This window comes from Aythya marila, assembly GCF_965140915.1.
Source record: "Aythya marila genome assembly, chromosome: 1".
Lineage (NCBI taxonomy): Eukaryota > Metazoa > Chordata > Aves > Anseriformes > Anatidae > Aythya > Aythya marila.
Window position 1 is genome coordinate 205,118,634 of NC_139042.1, and position 17,891 is coordinate 205,136,524.

The window sequence follows — 17,891 nt, forward strand, 5'->3', positions numbered from 1 at the left end:
AATAAATGCAACACTAAAGGAAAGGTCAGTGCATAGCACATGGACCTAGTGATTTGGACCAACCACCCAAGGATGATAGGGAAAACATCTAAACAGTTGAGACACAGAAGAGTGAAACACTCTATTTTAACAATATGTATTCAATTATGACAATAGGTCAAATTCACTCCTAACATAACTCAACATGTTTCAGCTCTAATATATCAAGGAATGCATTTTGTCTATTGATTTCAGTGCTCAGAAAAGTAAAAGAAGAATTATACACCTCAAATTTCCAATAATCTGATTACCACATTCACCTAAGGTGCAAAAACTGCTTTTTAATATAAGGATACTTCTACTACATTGATTTTTTGATCACAGAATTTATTAATAGACTTTCTTGTACGGAAAATGATTTACAAAACAAAACAAAAAAAAAAACCCTCTGCCACAACAGACTTCATTCTCTAACAGGTACTTCAATGAAAGCCTGGAACAATACACGGGGAAATGTATGTAATTATATTAGTATGGATACAGATTTCTAATGATAGCAATAATCAAATTTTAATGTTATGGTTACAGCAAATGAACAGAACAATATTTCTGTGCCTTTTCAAAGGGAAATGAGACTTTAATGTCATTGGCAGCTCAATAAAACCATTTTCTAACATATAGGGTCTTAATGACAGCTCGTTTCAGTCCAGACAGTGAAGTAAACATGTTAACAGTAAACTCCAGGTCATTATAAGGAGATGGAAATACAACAGGTCCTCTGCACTTTGGATAACTATTGATTTTTCACTCCATGTTCTCTGTGTCTCACCCCAACTCTCGTAATGACTCAAGTGATGGAACATCAATAAGCTATTTATGGCAAAGCTCCCACATTTAAAGCCACTCAGCAAGACTCTGCCTGGCTCAACTACCCACAACTTTCAGATGTGCAGCAAAAACCTCAGTCGTAAGTAGTGTCAAGGAGGATGGGTCTGCTGCCTGGGCGAGTAAAACCTAATACCAGTATTCTTGGAGCACTCAGAAGACTGGGACCCTCGACTGCATCAGTCCTTGCCAGAGAGGATCACGCCTGTACCAAAATTCTTTATGCTCAGACTGAAATAAAAGCCTCAAGTCATCATAAAGTCCTCCTTTAAGAAGGATAGGCAAAAAAATACCACATTGTAAGTACACATGCTAAGGGTATGGAAGAAAGAAGTATTTTTTGATGTGCTGCACTGCTGCACACACTTCTCAAGCACACGGTGCACTGGAGGGTCTGCAAATTCTCCTCTAAATTTGAATTTCTACCTTGGTTGGTATAATCATCAGAACTACTGGTTTGTATATCTCTGGATCTCCCCCAGAACCATTTTTAAAGAAGCTGACATCCCATCAGCCACTTTCCAGTCCACTTGTACCGAGGGAGCTCTCTGCAAGAGCTTACACAGCACATAAGCAGTTCAGCTATCATTAGCTCATCTATCATCACCGAGTTTCTTTCAGAGCCTTTACGACTATCACCCAGGCCTGAAGAGCTGTTATTGGTGAAACTGTCAACTTCCATTAAAATTTTCTACTGAATCTTCAGATCTGAGACCTCATCCGAGGAGAACTCTGCAAAGAAAAGTTCCAGCATGGGAACTTTCTGATGTTCCTCCACTTTCAAGAGACACATGGAAGAATTAATTCAGGGTATTTCGCTGCTGTGGTTTCATCTCTTCCAAGCACTACAGGTATTCCACAGTCATCTCTTGGCCCTACAGCCTTTGGTAGGATTTCTGTTCCACGGAGGCTGTGGGATTGCACACACATATCCATGTTAATTTTTATACCTTTTCTTAAACGTTCTTTAAAATCTTACCTGTCATACCTGGGTTTTGGGGGGTTGTTTTTTAACACTTAGCCTAGCAAGTGTCATGATCTTCCTCATTCTGCTTGCTGAAAAATTGTTTCAGATTGCTTTAAGGGTGCACTCCCTTGCCTTACCTTGCTGTTCAAGCTCTGCTGACTTCCTTTAGATTTCTTTTTCTTGACAAGTGGAATACTTTTGCTTAAAGAGACAAATGACATTTCTCTCTACGTCTTGTCACCTGCAAAGCTTTTACTGTCTTAGCTGTCCATTTTAGCTTCATTTGTATCAATTTCCTTCATTTGTATGAAAAGTTAGTATTAACTTTTGGTGTGCTGACACTTAAAAGTTTCCTCTGTCCAAACCTATAAGCAGCAGCTGGTATTAAAATGGTTTAAGAATGGGAAATATTCCTTCAATCTAACAATGTCATGTCTGATTATTAAAACTGAATTAGCAGCCTTTATAAAAAATATTCTTCCTTTATAGCCATAATATCTTTTCCTGTGCGCTGTTTAAACAATTTAGTGGCAAAGGAATTAACTCTGTAGATAATGCTATTGACATTTCCAAAACACTACTTTTTCCTCCAATACTTTTTTCTCTGACAGATGCAATCAAATCCAGGCTACATAAAATATCAACCTACTCCAGCAGGTAACCAGCACACGGGATTATTCACCCTACCTGACAAATGGTGCACATAGATACATCCCCATGTTACAAATTTTAGGAATTCAAGTCTGATATATTGAAAAAATATATTCTGCTGTTTATAAATTATGGTAGAAACAAACAAACAAAAAAAAAAACACAGTAGAAGAATATAGGGATCTTCACAAAAGAATCTCAAGGCAATTTCATAGATTGAAAAGGCACAGTTTTGGTAGACAGCTCCCTAAAATGCCAGGCTGTGGTGTTTTTCCCTTGAAAGACAGCCAGTCACTCTACAATTCCATGCAAGAGGACATCCTGTAACATTTTAAGGCATTTGCTTTGTTTCATTACCACCATCTGTACATTCTTTTTCCAAGCCCACCTCCACATGCATTAACAGCACACACCTTGAAACAATGCTCCTCAAGCTGATAATGCCCCAAATTAGTTAATAGCAATTCCTGATTGCTTCATTTAGGCGGTTCTAGCTTAAATATTCTGGAATAAGTGAAAATTATCAATAAATTTGATTTAAAGGCTGAGTATACCAGTTTCATAGTCATAATATGAAATCTATGGATATTGATATGAATATGATATCGATATCAATATGAAATCGAGCATTTGGCTGATGAGAAAGGCATAACACGATTCTCAAAAGCACAAAGATGGAAAACCCCTGGTAACTCATGCAAATAATATTCTCTAGTATAAATCTTCAGTACTTCATTAGGCTGAGGCACAAAATCCTCATCCATACTGCATGACATTAACAAACCAAGGGTTTAAGGCATAAGACTAAGACTGTATCTTGGTCATAATTACTCTCCATTTTCCTTTGTTCCTATATTTAAAGATGAGAAAACAGTAACTGTTTGTCTGCCATGCAGTTATTCTTCAACAACAACACCGTTAGAGGTCTAAAAAAACGTTGAGAAATGGCTGCAGAAGACACTTACACTCAGGTAAGATACCTAAGTGATTTTACTGAGCACTGTAACAGGTTGCCCAGAGAGGTTTTCAAGTCTCCATCCCTGGAGATGCTCAAAAGGCATCTGGACACAGTCCTGAGTGATGTGCTCTGGGTCCCTTCCAACCTCAACCATTCTGCAATTCTGTGACGATGTAGGTGATAGATTTGTATTTACAGAGCACAGATAAAACTATTGAAGTGACTAGTTTGCTGCATTACCAACCAGTAAGTCTTAGAAAAGTTTGATTTCATTTCAGATACTTAGGGTCAAACACTTATATAGATGTTGTCATAAATAACCCCATTTATTTTAAAAGGAATGCTCACATAAGTGACATGAAACTCTTTTCTTGGGAAGATCAATTTGTTTACCGTTTATACTCCACTAATTTCTACAAAAAAAAAATATTAAAAAAAATCTAAGAACTGATATTCATACCTCAGAGAATGATTCTTGTTACAAAGAAGACTCAATACAGCAAGCAACTGCTATATAGGAAGCTATAAATCTGCCAGACATTTGAAATGGGCTGAAATATATATTGTCAATTTTCAAAAGAAAACAGCCAGCTGTATTTTACAACTTCCTTGTCACCAAGTCTTTATACGTCAGCTCTAATGAAATGGGAGTCTTTGATACAGAATTTTTCACTAAGCCGGTTCCAAGATTTGAGACAATCAAAAGTTAGACAATTCTTTTTGTTTTCTAGAACAAAAGAGACTTCAAAGTTGTACTTTTTGAATCCCTATTGTTAGCCAGGCTTCTAGCCAGGAATATTATGGATTCCCTTCTGATATGAAGCAATTAATTTCTAGAAGAGCATCTCATATTCTGTATCTTCTTAACATACAATAACGTGATTTTTAAATAGACCTAAACAATCATATTACTCTTCAACTGAAAACAGAAAAAGGCTTCAATATTACCCCCCCTAAAACAAGGAGATGTGTTATACTTGCAACCTTCAGAAACGTTTGGTTCTTTTTATTCAGCTGTTCTTAGGACAGGGAAATTTGCGAACAGTAAAATAAAATTATAGAATTTAGTAATAAGGAAAAGAAAAATAACAAGGCAAGATACGTTTTCTTCCTCTACTAATAGCTTGAAAGATATGCCTGAAGATATGCTTGGTTAAAAATCCAAGACTTCTACATAAGTTTTTTGAACTCACAAAGCGTTGTGCCTTCTGCCGCTCCTCTTCTGTGGCAGCTCTCTCTCGAAGAATGGCTCGAGTCAAGTGCTCATTTGAAGAAATCCTTTCTCGGTCCAGAATTTTGCCAAACTCATCACGTACATACGCTTGTTCTTGCTTCAACCTACAGGAAGGGGAGGGAAATTTAGATTGAAAGGTTATATTACAGATGTATTTTAAAAAGCTATAAGCACAGTTACTTCAAAAATAGTCGCTGAAATTATTACAGGAGTCTTAGGACAGCTGAATATGAATTCAGTACAAATGCCAGAAGTTTATTTCAGATTAGTATTAAAAACAGAATATGCAAATTCAATGCATCTTAGTAACACAATTTATTAAATCATATAAAAGACAACTCAGTCAAGACTTAAGGCAAATGTATCTCTTAAGTACTAAGGATATGCACAGAGCTCTGTTTGTAGGAGGGTATTGGTCTTGTTTGTTTTAAGTAATCTTTTTTCAAGGAAACTCTTTCTCCCCACCTAACTTCCAGGTAAAATTTCCATTCTTTTCTGCTACAGGATAACGTTTTCTGACCTCTGGACAAACCACAAACCCAAATACTGTGTGTATCTACCAAGCTGCAAAAAGACCCAACAACCATAATAAACCTTCCGCAGAAATTGGAGAGGATGAGATGGAAAGAGCTACTGAACTTGTTGCAACAGAGTTAACACAGCTGAAGCAGAAAACTCTCACCATTTGCATGTCACAAAACCATACATTTACTAGAAATCACAGAATTGTAGGGGCTGGAAGGGACCTCAGAAGATCATCAGGTCCAACCCCCCTGCCAAAGCAGGTTCCCTAGAGCAGGTAAATCTTTCCTAGAGTACTCTCTGTAAGCACACCATATCATATTTTTATTAAAAATAGATAGATATAAATTGGTTAGCTAATAAAACATTTCTACTGAGCACATGTTGTGACACCGAGCACAGCGCCAGCATTAGGGAACTCGGAATAGTAATGGCACTATCACACAGGTTTTCAAATACACTTTCAAAAAGTGGAGGAAAGGAAGCTTAAGGATTCTCGGTGCATTTATACATTGTCAAGGGAGCTTCAGAGAACAAATCATAATGAGTAGGGTCACTTTGTAAAAGGTACTAGCATTACAGTACATTAGATTCTTCCCCAGGGAAAATATTTGAGTGGGGTGGGGAGGAAAAAGACAATTACAAGATGTATTACTTCTGTGCTCAGACACAACCCTCTGAAATGCAGCAACCAACTGGGAGTCTTTATAAAAAGTTTATTAAGCAGCATCTTCAATTACTCCAGCAAAAAGTCAGATTATGCAGCCATGGACCAAATTCCATTAAGTGATTTCCCAAGGTCCCCCAAATTATTCCAGCAGCATTGGTGTATCAAATCATTCACACAATCAATGCTGCAGTCAAAACATTCTGCTTCTCTTTTCCATTGGAGAAATAATGTTTTGTCTAAAAAGAAAAAAAGTGTCAAAATAGAAGTCTTGGCAGCTTTTTCTTGTAAGAGACAACAGAGAAAGCACTCTGTGTTTCCAGAGACTGCAGTAAGCTCCTTCCTCATCCTTTATGGATTTTACTTCCCACAGATGCTTTCCCCCTAACAAACCATCCCTTCTTTATGTATATTGTACCTAGCAGAGTAATTAAAGTACATGAAATCAGATAATATCAGAAAAAGCTGCTGGAGGCTTCCACATTACAAACTCTCCAAAATTAAAAAAGTACTTAGATGGTTACATCTAATTCTTAGAAATCACTCCCGTTTTTGTCAGGAGCTCATTGAGTCTTGCCCCTGGAATTACCAACCTCAGCGAGGTCTCCTCTCAACCACTCTTACAAAAAGAAGAAAGTCAGCTTCCCTAACACTCAAAACTAACAGGTTCCCAATGTCAAGATAAACCCTTTGATGGCTTAACCCGACTGCTGCTACATTCAGCTTCCCTGCTAAGTACACTACAGAGGGACGGACTCTTCTTTTCTGCTTTTGCCCAAACTCTGCACGCCCTTTGCTGCACACTTGTTCCAAGATGGTGACCCAGAATCTCGCCTCTGTACACGTGTCACCTGATTTCCCACCTTACCGTGAGCTGTTGAGCAGCTTTTCATCAGAAAGGGTCATCCCACTGAATTAACAGACAATGACACAGCTGTGGGTATGTCCACACGAGCGACAGGAGGGATGGATTTGTAACGCTGGTTTCATACGAGCGGAGAACTCACAGCAAGACTTGACCTGAGCTAGTCCGTTTAAAATCAGCTCACGTATCTCATCCCGTATCGTAGTTATTTTCATTTTGAAAATAGTCTTGGCCACGAACAGCTGGAAGGGTTGGGGACAGGACACCCCAAGCTGGCTCCCAGAAAATGCCTGCCAAAGCTGTACAACCCACCTGATCCTGCAAATTGCTGGTTTCCAAGCACACCACGTACTACAAACTCAGAAAAAGGATTCTGTGCCATCCTATGTCAGCAATCACATCTTACCATCCTTAATAGACCAGCCTGCCATGGAACCTACTACAATAAGGTAAGTGGTGGGAGTACAGGGAGAGACCCTGACTTCCAATTCCTATCTCCAGCAGTAATGCATTATTGGATTTTAATAAGTTACTATCCCCCTTGCCTCCTTTTCCACCACTAGGCATGTAAAGTGAAGAAATTACTACTAAACAGTAAGTGATGTGTTCTTTGCAAGTACCTGAAGATTAAAAGAACATTAAACATCGCCTACCTCATTAATACCAATAATGAGGATATGAAATATCTACATCAAAAAGTGAAGATCTTATCTGTGGTGTTTGTAACAGTTCACACAAACGCAGTTTTCTTAGTCACAGACCACCCTTTTTCCTTAGAAATGCGATTTTTTGATGTCTCATAAATGCACTCAAAATGGTATAAAAATATAACACTATCAGTGTAAATATCCAAGCAGAAAACTCTTAAGTATTCCCTGGGTCACCGGGTAGTTTCCAGTTTTGCAGCTAAACCACAGAAATGCTTTGCATAAACCAATCAACTTCATCAAAAGAGAAAATACAATAATAAAAAAAAAAAAAAAAACTTATTACTGCCCTTATTGGATCTGAAAGACTGTTGCAGATTCCAGAGACTAGGAACATTTTTGCAATTTCCCAGCTGACTTTACGGTTGCCCCACTTAAACACATTCATTTTGGGGCCAACAAGGTTTTACCAAAGATCTTAAAACAACAGTTTGGCTTGCTGTCTCATGAAAATAAAGTCCACATTTTAGCCTTATATAGGAAATCCTTGTTTCCTTGATCAGCCCATGGGCTCTTCTCGGCAGTTGGTCCAGAACATCATGCTATATTTCCAGAGGAGACCTCAGCACAACTCTTACACTGGCAAGGATATTTCTCTCTCCATCTCCTACTGTATGAAAGCAAAAACGTGTTAGACAAATCATTTGCTTTGTAAATCGTACAATCACTGTGGTGATTAACTAATACTTCGCAAGCTTTTACTCTGTGCTGTTTCTAGTTAGCAGATTTACAATGCCAACGTCTTTGTTAGTTTGTTAGCAGATCTACCTTACACTTTCATAACACTTATTAGTTACTAGTTGTCAGTCATTTATTTCCTGACATGATCCTTTAATCTTTCTTTTATAATATTATCACTAAATGTAGTACCATAAACATCTCAGAGAAATAAAAATATTAACTTCACTTCCAAGACTGCTGAGAAATCCCATTACAAACCACCTACTAGCCTAACAATCTCCATCTGTCATTGTCCACAAGCCTCCAGTTTAACCACTTATTTTCTAAAATTGACAATTATTTTAAGTCATCAAAGAGATTATGCCTACTTTTAAACCTATTGTTTAAAAGCTATGTTGCAGCTATGTTGTTACAGGGAAAAAAAAAATATCTAATTATATGTTGTCACTTTCTCCCTTTAATAAAGATGTGTTTTGTCTCACTTTCCATTCCTTTCTCAATCAGTAACAGGTCTTCTCTTCCACCTTTGTGATATCTTTGCCACTCATTTTACTTCAGCAGTTCCAGAGCTGTCTGGATTACCTCCTAGTCTCCCCAAAAAAACCTTTCTTTGCAAATGGGGAGGAAAAAAAAAGAAATAAAAATCTAGTTTAAGACATACCAGAGTAAAGAAAGTTCCACTTGACTTTTAGCAGTTCTCATTATGACCACTTCTGTCTATTAAGGAGGAGTTTTATCAAATTTTTAGATCAAGACACTGAAGTTATATCAGAGAAAGAAAGCAGCACAGCAAATATTTTGCCATCATTTTTTCCTCCTTGGGGTGGCATTCCACTATGAAAGAAAGATACCTATTTCATGGTGAAATTTTAAAGAGTTTAGGCCAAAAAGGTACTCATTTTATGTTCTTCAGAAACATCCAAGGCTGACTTGCACATAACAGTGCCTTAAAGCAAAAATATTAAGTCTTTCCTATCTACTCAAATCCTCATTCTTGTGATCAGAGATGTATCTCGCTGTACCTACAGAATAAAATATAACTAGCTAACTTCCTGAAGCATCCACGATACTTCTTCCACTTTGGGCAACTTTTATCCACAAAAATGTCCTATATGCCCATCACAACTGATTTAAATTCACCGGAGTTTTAAAAGAAGAAGTAGGATTTTGAAGTAATTTTCATTTATTTGAGTTACATAATTGGGTGGCTCGTAGGAGCTTAATGAAACAAACACAAGGCAGCTATCTTCTGATCTCAAACATTTGCTTACATCAACTTACAGTAGTTTCCTTCCTTGACATTACAAATTCATTTTGCTGGCATTCAGCATGCTGCTGCTGCTGAGTGAAGGCAAACATCAGCTAAATCTACAATAATAAATTATATTATTACCTAGCCAAAAGTAAAATAAATAAATAAATAAATCCGTATCTGCAATTTATAGGCAATTAAATAGCACAACGTGTCAGTACCGTCCACTATTCCAAGAATTCCACATAAATAGACCACTTAAAATGACATTTTTAATTACAACAAAATTAAAGGCTCAATATAATGGTTCTCACATTTAAGCGGAAAGCTCCAGTTAACAGACAAAAGACATTATGCATTACACTGATCATTTACACAGAAAGTGCTTTAAAAAAAAGCTGCTGAAACAGCAGAGAAGGTTGCTTGCTGTACATTTTTCTGCAAAGTTGATAGTTTGAACAAAATACTCTAAATAATTATGAAATACTGTTTCAAGTGTACAGCTATCTAGTTACAGCAACTGATTTAATCAAATAAAGCACGCAATGCTATCGCTTTTCCATAGGGATATTTGAAAGTACGTAGAGTATTAACAAGAACCTCTACATACGCAGGTTTGGATTAACATTTGGCAGTATTTCATGTTCTGAGCTATTTCATTGCATACAATTATATACACAGAAAGCAGAAGTTCCTGCCTTTTGACAGCAGACAGACCTCTGTAATCATCTTGTCCGACCTCCCTGCTCAAGCAGGGTCAGGCAGAGCAGGACGCCCAGGAAGGTCTCCAGTTGGGTTTTGGTTATCTCCACGGATGGAGACTTCACATTGTCTTTGGGCGACCTGCTCCACTGTATTTCCTTGTGTTCATGTGGAATTTCGTGCTTTTCAGTTTGTTTCGATTGCTTTTTGGCATGGTCCTCAGATCTCCCTGCTCACACTTCGTGAAAATCGGAGTGCCATTTGCTTTCCTACCTTCTTCAGGAACCTCTTCCGACCACCATGACCTTTCAAAAAGAATTGGCCTTGCAATGATCTAAAGTCAGCTCCCTCACACCCGTGGGTGCAACGTGCCAGTCCCCATGAACCTATCTACGTCCAGTTTGTGTAACATCCTAACCTGATCATCCTTCTCCATCAGTAAGTCATCAGTGCTCCCTTCCCGCTGATCTCAAGGTGCTGGGATTCCTGAAAGCTAGTTTTCTTATAGATGAAGGCTGCACAGAGTATCTCAGCCTATTTTCTGTCCTTTGTCACTGGAACTCTGTCCCACTTCACCGTGAGTGGGTACACATTTCCCCTAGTCTTCCTTTTGCTGGTGATTTTCACACTGCATTTTGGTATCCATTAAAGAGACTTTTCCATCTGTCCAGAGATCTGCTGATAGACAAAATATTTAATTATATGACCCCGTGAACTAAAAGCTTTTGCCACAAGAAAAGGAGCTGTACTGGCTAAAACGGGGCACGCTTTTGTACCAATAGACAACACTGCAAATATCCTGCTTCCCCCAAAGCAGAAAATAAAATTTTTCTGCTCTGCCTGAGGCTCTTACTGCTTTTAAAGATTGGACTTAGGAGCTTAGCTAGAGGAGAATAAATGATTGAATTTCCTTTGCAAATGAATACTGTGACAGCTACAAAGCTTACCCATCTGAATGAAACACTTGATTCAAGATCCCTTTAGAGAAAATTCCTAAATTCAAGTAATTCCCATCTCATTGGAGACAATACCACTCACAGCCACTCTGAGCAGGACACCACTGCATGCATCAAAATTACTGAACACAAGGCACAGACCTAAATAGATGAAGTTTGGGTTTTCCTCAAAAACAGTCTGGAGGATGATTGAGCATTCCTGTCACAAGCAAAAAAAAAAAAACACACACACAAAGAAAAGAAATGGAAGAAAATGCAGGAGGCTAGGTAAATTCTGATATAACATTCACCAAAGATTTATGGATCTCAGAACAAACAGAAGCATAATAAGAATTTGGATATTTTTAGTTATCATATTTAAGTCCTACCATATTTTTTGACTGCTTTATTCCTGAGGTCTTTTTAATCAAAACTATGTTTACAGGACACTCCATCTAAATCAGATTCTGTTTAAGCCCAACATTAAACCTTTTACATTATTCTCAAGGAGTTATCTTGCACCAGGCAACAGGTAAGTAAGATTTCTGACAGCTGCTCACATATACTCAAGCCAATTTGTTCTTACATTTAGATTTTGTGGGGCTGGGCAGGAGAGACTGAGGCAAAAAATCAAAAGATAAACATGGCCTAAACATCTGTCCTAACCCTCTCCTTTGAGTAGATCTTCAGACCAAAGCCAAAGTGGGAATACCTAGATTTAGCAGAATAATCTTTTGGTTTCTGCATTCCTCTTTTTTTTAATCCATCTTCATTTGTTTTCTATAAAAGCAGTGATTGTAATATTCCAGGTGGCTGGCATTTATTACATAGCTTTTCAACTAATTATGAACACGCTACATGCTAGTAACAGAACCCACATGTGAATACACCAGACTTGTCAGAGCACAGTAAGACAGCCTGAAATGCTTACCCCACTCCTCCGAAAGGAAGATTTATTTCTGGAGGTTCTGACTTGTCCAGAAGGAAAAACCACTGGAATATCACAGCAGTGCTGCTGTCCCGCACACTGTCACCAGAACAGGCTGCAGGTGGGACCAGCTAGCACCCAACCACACCATCAGTTATCGGTGACCATCACAACCACCACGGGACATAAAAATCCCAATTGCTTGGTGCATCTCAGCCATTTACTGCAGTTGACAGTAGAGGAAAAGCAAATTTGCCTAAATGAATGCATATTAAGAAATAAATAGAATAAATGTATATTTAAAATCTTATGGAGAAAGCAGCTATTTTAATTCTCAAGCTTTCAAACTTTCTGTACGTATCATAGAATGGTTTGGATAGGAAGGGACCTTAAAGATCAGCTTGGCTATTTCTACTCAAACAGAACTAGGGTTATTATATGCAACTTTCATGAGTGTATACCAGCAAAAAAATGCTGAATTGAGTAGTGACTTAAAATGAATAACAGGCAGCTATCATACAGAGTCCACAAAAATAAAAAATGAAGTCAAACTTCCCAATCACTGTGAAGCAGAAGCAGGAATTTAAGAAACAAACAATGAAGCCCGAAGGCTCTCTAATGGGACAAGTGGAACATTTCCTGTCATCTCTTTTTAAGAAACAAACTCTGAAAAGAAATAAAACTTCCGTCCTTTTATCCTTTTCAGATCCATTTTGAAAATGGGTTCAGGAAAATAAAATTGTTAATTATACCATCTGAATTTACGACATGGTACTGTAATCTTGCACAGCGTGAACCACGTTAGCCACACTAACAAGATGAATAATTTAAGCCTCAATCCAGAAGAAGTCGCTCAATTGTTTACTTCGAAATATCCATTTCTGTCATTCTTGAAAAACACCTGCAGACATTAAACATTATCACTAATGAAAAAGCACCTTTTAATTCATGGACAACAACAACAACACAGAGAAAATGCTAAAGAGCAAAACAAGAAAAGAAAAACAGCAGCTTTGTGAGTCTTGAGCTCTGATGGCCACTACGTGCTTTATTCCAAACTAATCCACAATGCACGGGAAATCCAAAACTGGCAAACAATACAATATTAAAAGCAAATAGAGCGATGTATCATTTTCAGCCCTTCTTATTTCCAGATATTGAAAATTTATTACTCTATCAAAGATTAAACATTTTCTTTTTGTTACTTTTCAGGGAAATGATTACTTGCCAGTTGTTATATCTTTATTACAGCTCCAAGTTACACAATCTGATGGATTTGTGGTGATCCAAGATAAACTCACTCAAGTCCGAAGCGTGACCCGTGTCATTTTTCATTACCTCCAGCCAACCAAAATCAAAATATTTCCTGTTTCAAAGTCCACTACTGGGAAAATCAGAGTCCTTTGCTCTACAGAATGCAGGAAAATCTAAAGAGGTGTTGGTCTTAAAAACTGGAAACTAACCTGATGTATGAAGTCCATGTAAAAAGACACAAAACTCCAACACTTCAGCATTGAAAAAGTATATCTGTATATTTCCTTACACTGAGACTTCAGAAAGCTTACACTAACTAAAAATAAGAGTACAATGGATTTACAGTGGAAACCGTTCGTTGTTTGTTTGTGTGTTGTTTTTTTTTCCTAGCTTGACGCAACCAAGAAAGTTAATGCATTCTGACAGACTTGCATAACATCCAAAAATGTTTTGAACAATGCAGTTTAGGCCACGATGCAATATTAATGAATGAATAATGTTTCCCAGCACTGACTTTCAATATTTAATGAATGCATACTCAATGTGCTACACGAATGTTGTTGAAAATCACTGTTGCTGACAAGGGATTTGAAAAGATGCTCGAGAAATCAGGAAAACCTTTAACCTAAACTTAAACTGGGAAGTGTGAAATGGATATTTCTCTTACTCAAATTCACCTGGCTGCAAATTCAGATACATTACTTATCTAACGCTCATCTGCTCCTACAAAACTTGGTTAAGGCCAGAGATATGAAAAATAAATTACCTGAATCACAGAATCACTGGCAATGCCTCTTTCTCTACTGAAGTCTCAGAATGACAACACGAAAAAGTTCTGCTTGAATTGAAGACACTTTCCAGCATTATTTACACATTTAAGAAAAACTCATCTCCGTTTCAGTTTATGCAAAAGTTCACAGGAAACATCATTCTTCTGCACCACATACCCATGTTGTACAAAGCAAACCTTTTACCTTCAATTTTTGCATTATCTACTGCCCATTTGTCACAGATAGGCAAAATGTAGTGGTTTTTTTCCTCTATTTTACTGTGTTCTTTTGGTGACATTATACGTGAATTGTATTATAAATTATGCACTGCCCTGTTGTGGGAAGGGAGCAGAACTCAAACCATTACTAAAAAACATCCATTGGAGAACAGAAGCCTCTGCTAAATTTAAGATTGGAATACAACTTCCCCAAAATTATGTTCCACCCAAGTGGTTTTTGAGACCTCTCCATACTAAACAGATTTTATTAAATAAGAGACAATTAGGACTGGTAAAATAGAAATGAAGCAAGGCAAAGGAAAAATGCTAAAGCTATAAAAACATGGCATTATAAAATCAAAGAAAGCGAAGATGCAGGTCATCAAATCCTGATCTGCAATCACTTGATGGCTGCTTAGTTCAAAACTATTCAAGTGGGAATACGTCGATCAAAATTGCTGTACTCTCTATAGACCACAAGATTCACAATCAAAATTCTTATCACAAATTCGCTGCAAATCATCAAAAGCTGTAATGGTAACAACGTGTGGAAGGAGAGAGGAGAGATCTAAGGTGGCAGCAGTGCTCCCCTTCCCTGTCCCACCAAACAATGCTGAGTAAGGCAATTTGTGCTACACACCAGCAGGGTGCAAAAATTGAGCCCTCTTCATCTAACCCAACGTACTCCAGACCTGGTATCTGGCTTCCCCCAGGGCCATACGAGCAATGGGCAACCAGGCACTTACCGGTACGACTGAAACCATCCCAGCTGACTGGCCACAGAAGCCAGGCAATTTCCAATAGCTCAGAGACAAGTTAAAATGCAGAAACAGAAGGAAGAAGAGAAAATGAGAGAGGCCACGTTACACGCTCAGGATATGAACTAGGAGGTCTTTTTGTCCTCTGAAGAGAGCTGGCAGCTGCTCTGGATCTTGGGAATTAATATAACAAAAACAAATGTGTTCATCATCTGTTTCACACATCTTTTTCTTTTTGGAGATTTTAGAATGGTCTCATAGTAATTACTGTTACTTTCCTGTGCTCATACTTCGTATTATTATTTTTAACAGGAACTCCACTACTCTAGTCCATAGGCATTTCTTCCTCACAATGACCTGTCCCTCCTTAATGCTGGCCATACGCATACAAGAAGTTTGTGGATCACTCATTGGAAAATATGTTGAAAATACATTTTCAAAAAATATATAGAAAATATACTGAAAGTAGGAAAGTGGTGGTAATTACCAAATTGATCCCTAAACAACACAAACTTTCAATACTATGGCAATCCCTCCCTCCAGTATGTCCCATTACAATCTAGTCTTTGGTCAGTCCCAAATAATTTTACAGTTCTGGGATTAGTTTCAGGCATTTTTGTGTCTGGTATTAATATCCAAGACAGCGAAACACTGAGTGTTTTGCTTTACAGTAGGAAGTCTGGTTTGCTATCCTTCTTTAGCTTGTTATACAACCCAGGAGAACACCAACCTACTCTGCACAATTTATCTTGGTAAAATAAAACTATGTTCCACCTTACCTGCTTAACCATTTCTCTGTTCTCTCGATCATCCTCCCTCTGCTTCAATGCTGTACTTCTAAAATCACCCGTAACAACGAGGTTCAAGCAATAACATTCAGCTGAACATGTCATTCATTTCCTTTTCCCAGCTGCCCTCCAGCCTCAGCATAACATCTGTCAATTGAAAATCTTTGCTAATGGCCATGTTATTTTATGTGCCAGTGCTTGATCAAGAGATCAAAGACACTAATTTCAAGACTTGTAATTATATACAGCTCTTCAATTTATCAACAAGACTTCCACAGACAGCTTGTTAATACCTAGTGCAAGATGGACACTAACTCCTGTCGGTGTGCTGATACCTTACCTAAGTTGGTTGGGTTAACTTTTTTTTTCTCAGGGTGCTTGGTGTTTTGTAGGTTGTCTTCCTTCTCTAGGGGAGTATAGAGGTGGTTGAGCAGGAGGAAGGGAAGGCTGTTTAAACATGGGGGGGTTTAATTATACTTCATATGGCCACTGTTTTTAAAATATGTGCATATAAATCAGTTTTATATAAAGACAGAATAGATGAACAAATTTCTACCTTTATGCCAGAGGCATGCAGAGAACCCAAATCAGAATAGTAAAACTGTTTTACATAATTTGTATAAGTATTTAGTTGAGACTTTTCTTGATATTCTCATAACTCCAGTTGAAATTACTTTCCAATTTAATATCACTCCTCTTGGGATCTGCAAAGGCAGTCATGAAATTATGACAACATTAATTCTCCATTAAAGTGAAGGGGTAGTTACCTTTTTTTTTTTTAAAAAAAAAAAAAAAAAAAGTGTTTCTTTTCTATGTCTACTTATTTGCTACTTTTCAAAATGAAAGAGCTCAGCAGTTTGAAAGCAAAGATTTGTTTTAAATTGCCATGGGGGAATAGTTTTCCTCCTCCCTCCTTGAATCTAAAACTATAAAACTATGAAGCAGTGTTATTTTTGTTGATGCTCTCTCCAAATAAACTCACTGGCTTCAAGTCATTCTCCAATCTCCCTGAGAAATAAACTTATCAAGATGAAGCTTCGTATACCATTGTCAGCTGAGATGCCAAGTTTAAAAATCAAAGTGAAAAATAATCCCTTGAAAATGGGGGTTTATAAAGGTAGGGGTGAATTATAGCGCTGCTTTCTTCAATTTTCACTTCCTGTCTCCAAGATTCATCCCTGCATATACTGAGCACCAGACATAACAGTATTAAGAGTAAGACCAATAACAGAATCTTGGAGAGTAACCTGACCATAGCCAAATACTGTTTTTTCTTCCCAGAAAACAACAAGGAAAACAAAAGGGGCTCCTCTGGCAGGCTGGTATCTCCAAACCTGCATCCTTCTAAGCAGCATGGCTTCAAATATTTTTGTTTCCTAAGCATTTTGCAGGTAAGATAACGTGCTAAACTTTTAAGACTATAAAAAACAGAAGGTGCAATGCAATCCCAATCAGGTGACTTCACCCCCATTATAAAATTATATCTTCAACAGTTGGCTGTTGGAAGAGGGATCAGTTACAATACCTCACCTGACCATAATAGTGTTTTACAGGTCAATCTGTGCCCAAACATCAAGCATCTTCGCATTTCGTTACTTCTCCCTCAAACACAAAGGATCTTGACCCAGCCTGACACTGCCCATTCCTTCTTTTCCTCCGGCAGAGCACTGTTATCCCATAAAACCTCCAGACCTCAATAGCATTACACCCATTGAAGAATAAATTCACTTCTAAATCTTTTGCTGGGTGTCAGACAGGACATGGGATACTTGTGCTGTGAGAGGGGAGAAGGGCATGGCCAGGAAGGGAAAACAGAAGGAACTCAACCTGTAGAAGCGATGCCAAAATCTGTCTCTTTCTCCTTGGGTGCTCCCCAGCCCTGAGGCTGAATTGGCCCTTTGGACAGTCAAAGCAAATGTGTTTTTTTTTTTTGTTTCGGTCTGTTGGTTTTTTTTGTTTTGTTTTGTTTTGTAAACAGTCACACACATCAAACTTGTATATTTTGTTCTGGTAAGCAAACAGCCTTCACCACATTCCTATGTTATCAGATGTCCCACTCTGTAAAAGCTTACTCGACAATCCTATCCAGCTGCTATTTTAAGTCCTCTCTCTAGTGTGCAACGAACTATACATCTTCAAATAATGTACGTGAGTCACACATATGTGCATG

The 17,891-nt window shown here is 37.8% G+C and overlaps 1 protein-coding gene across 2 annotated transcripts in view; it reads right to left on the minus strand.

Annotated features, from left to right (window-relative positions):
* Positions 1-17,891, minus strand: part of CHCHD3 (coiled-coil-helix-coiled-coil-helix domain containing 3) — a 148,295-nt gene that overhangs the window by 96,164 nt on the left and 34,240 nt on the right. For both annotated transcript variants that reach the window (XM_082771639.1, XM_082771638.1), the window contains exon 4: positions 4,634-4,778. In XM_082771639.1, coding sequence (XP_082627765.1) covers positions 4,634-4,778 — 145 coding nt within the window. The remainder of the gene's footprint in view (positions 1-4,633; positions 4,779-17,891) is intronic.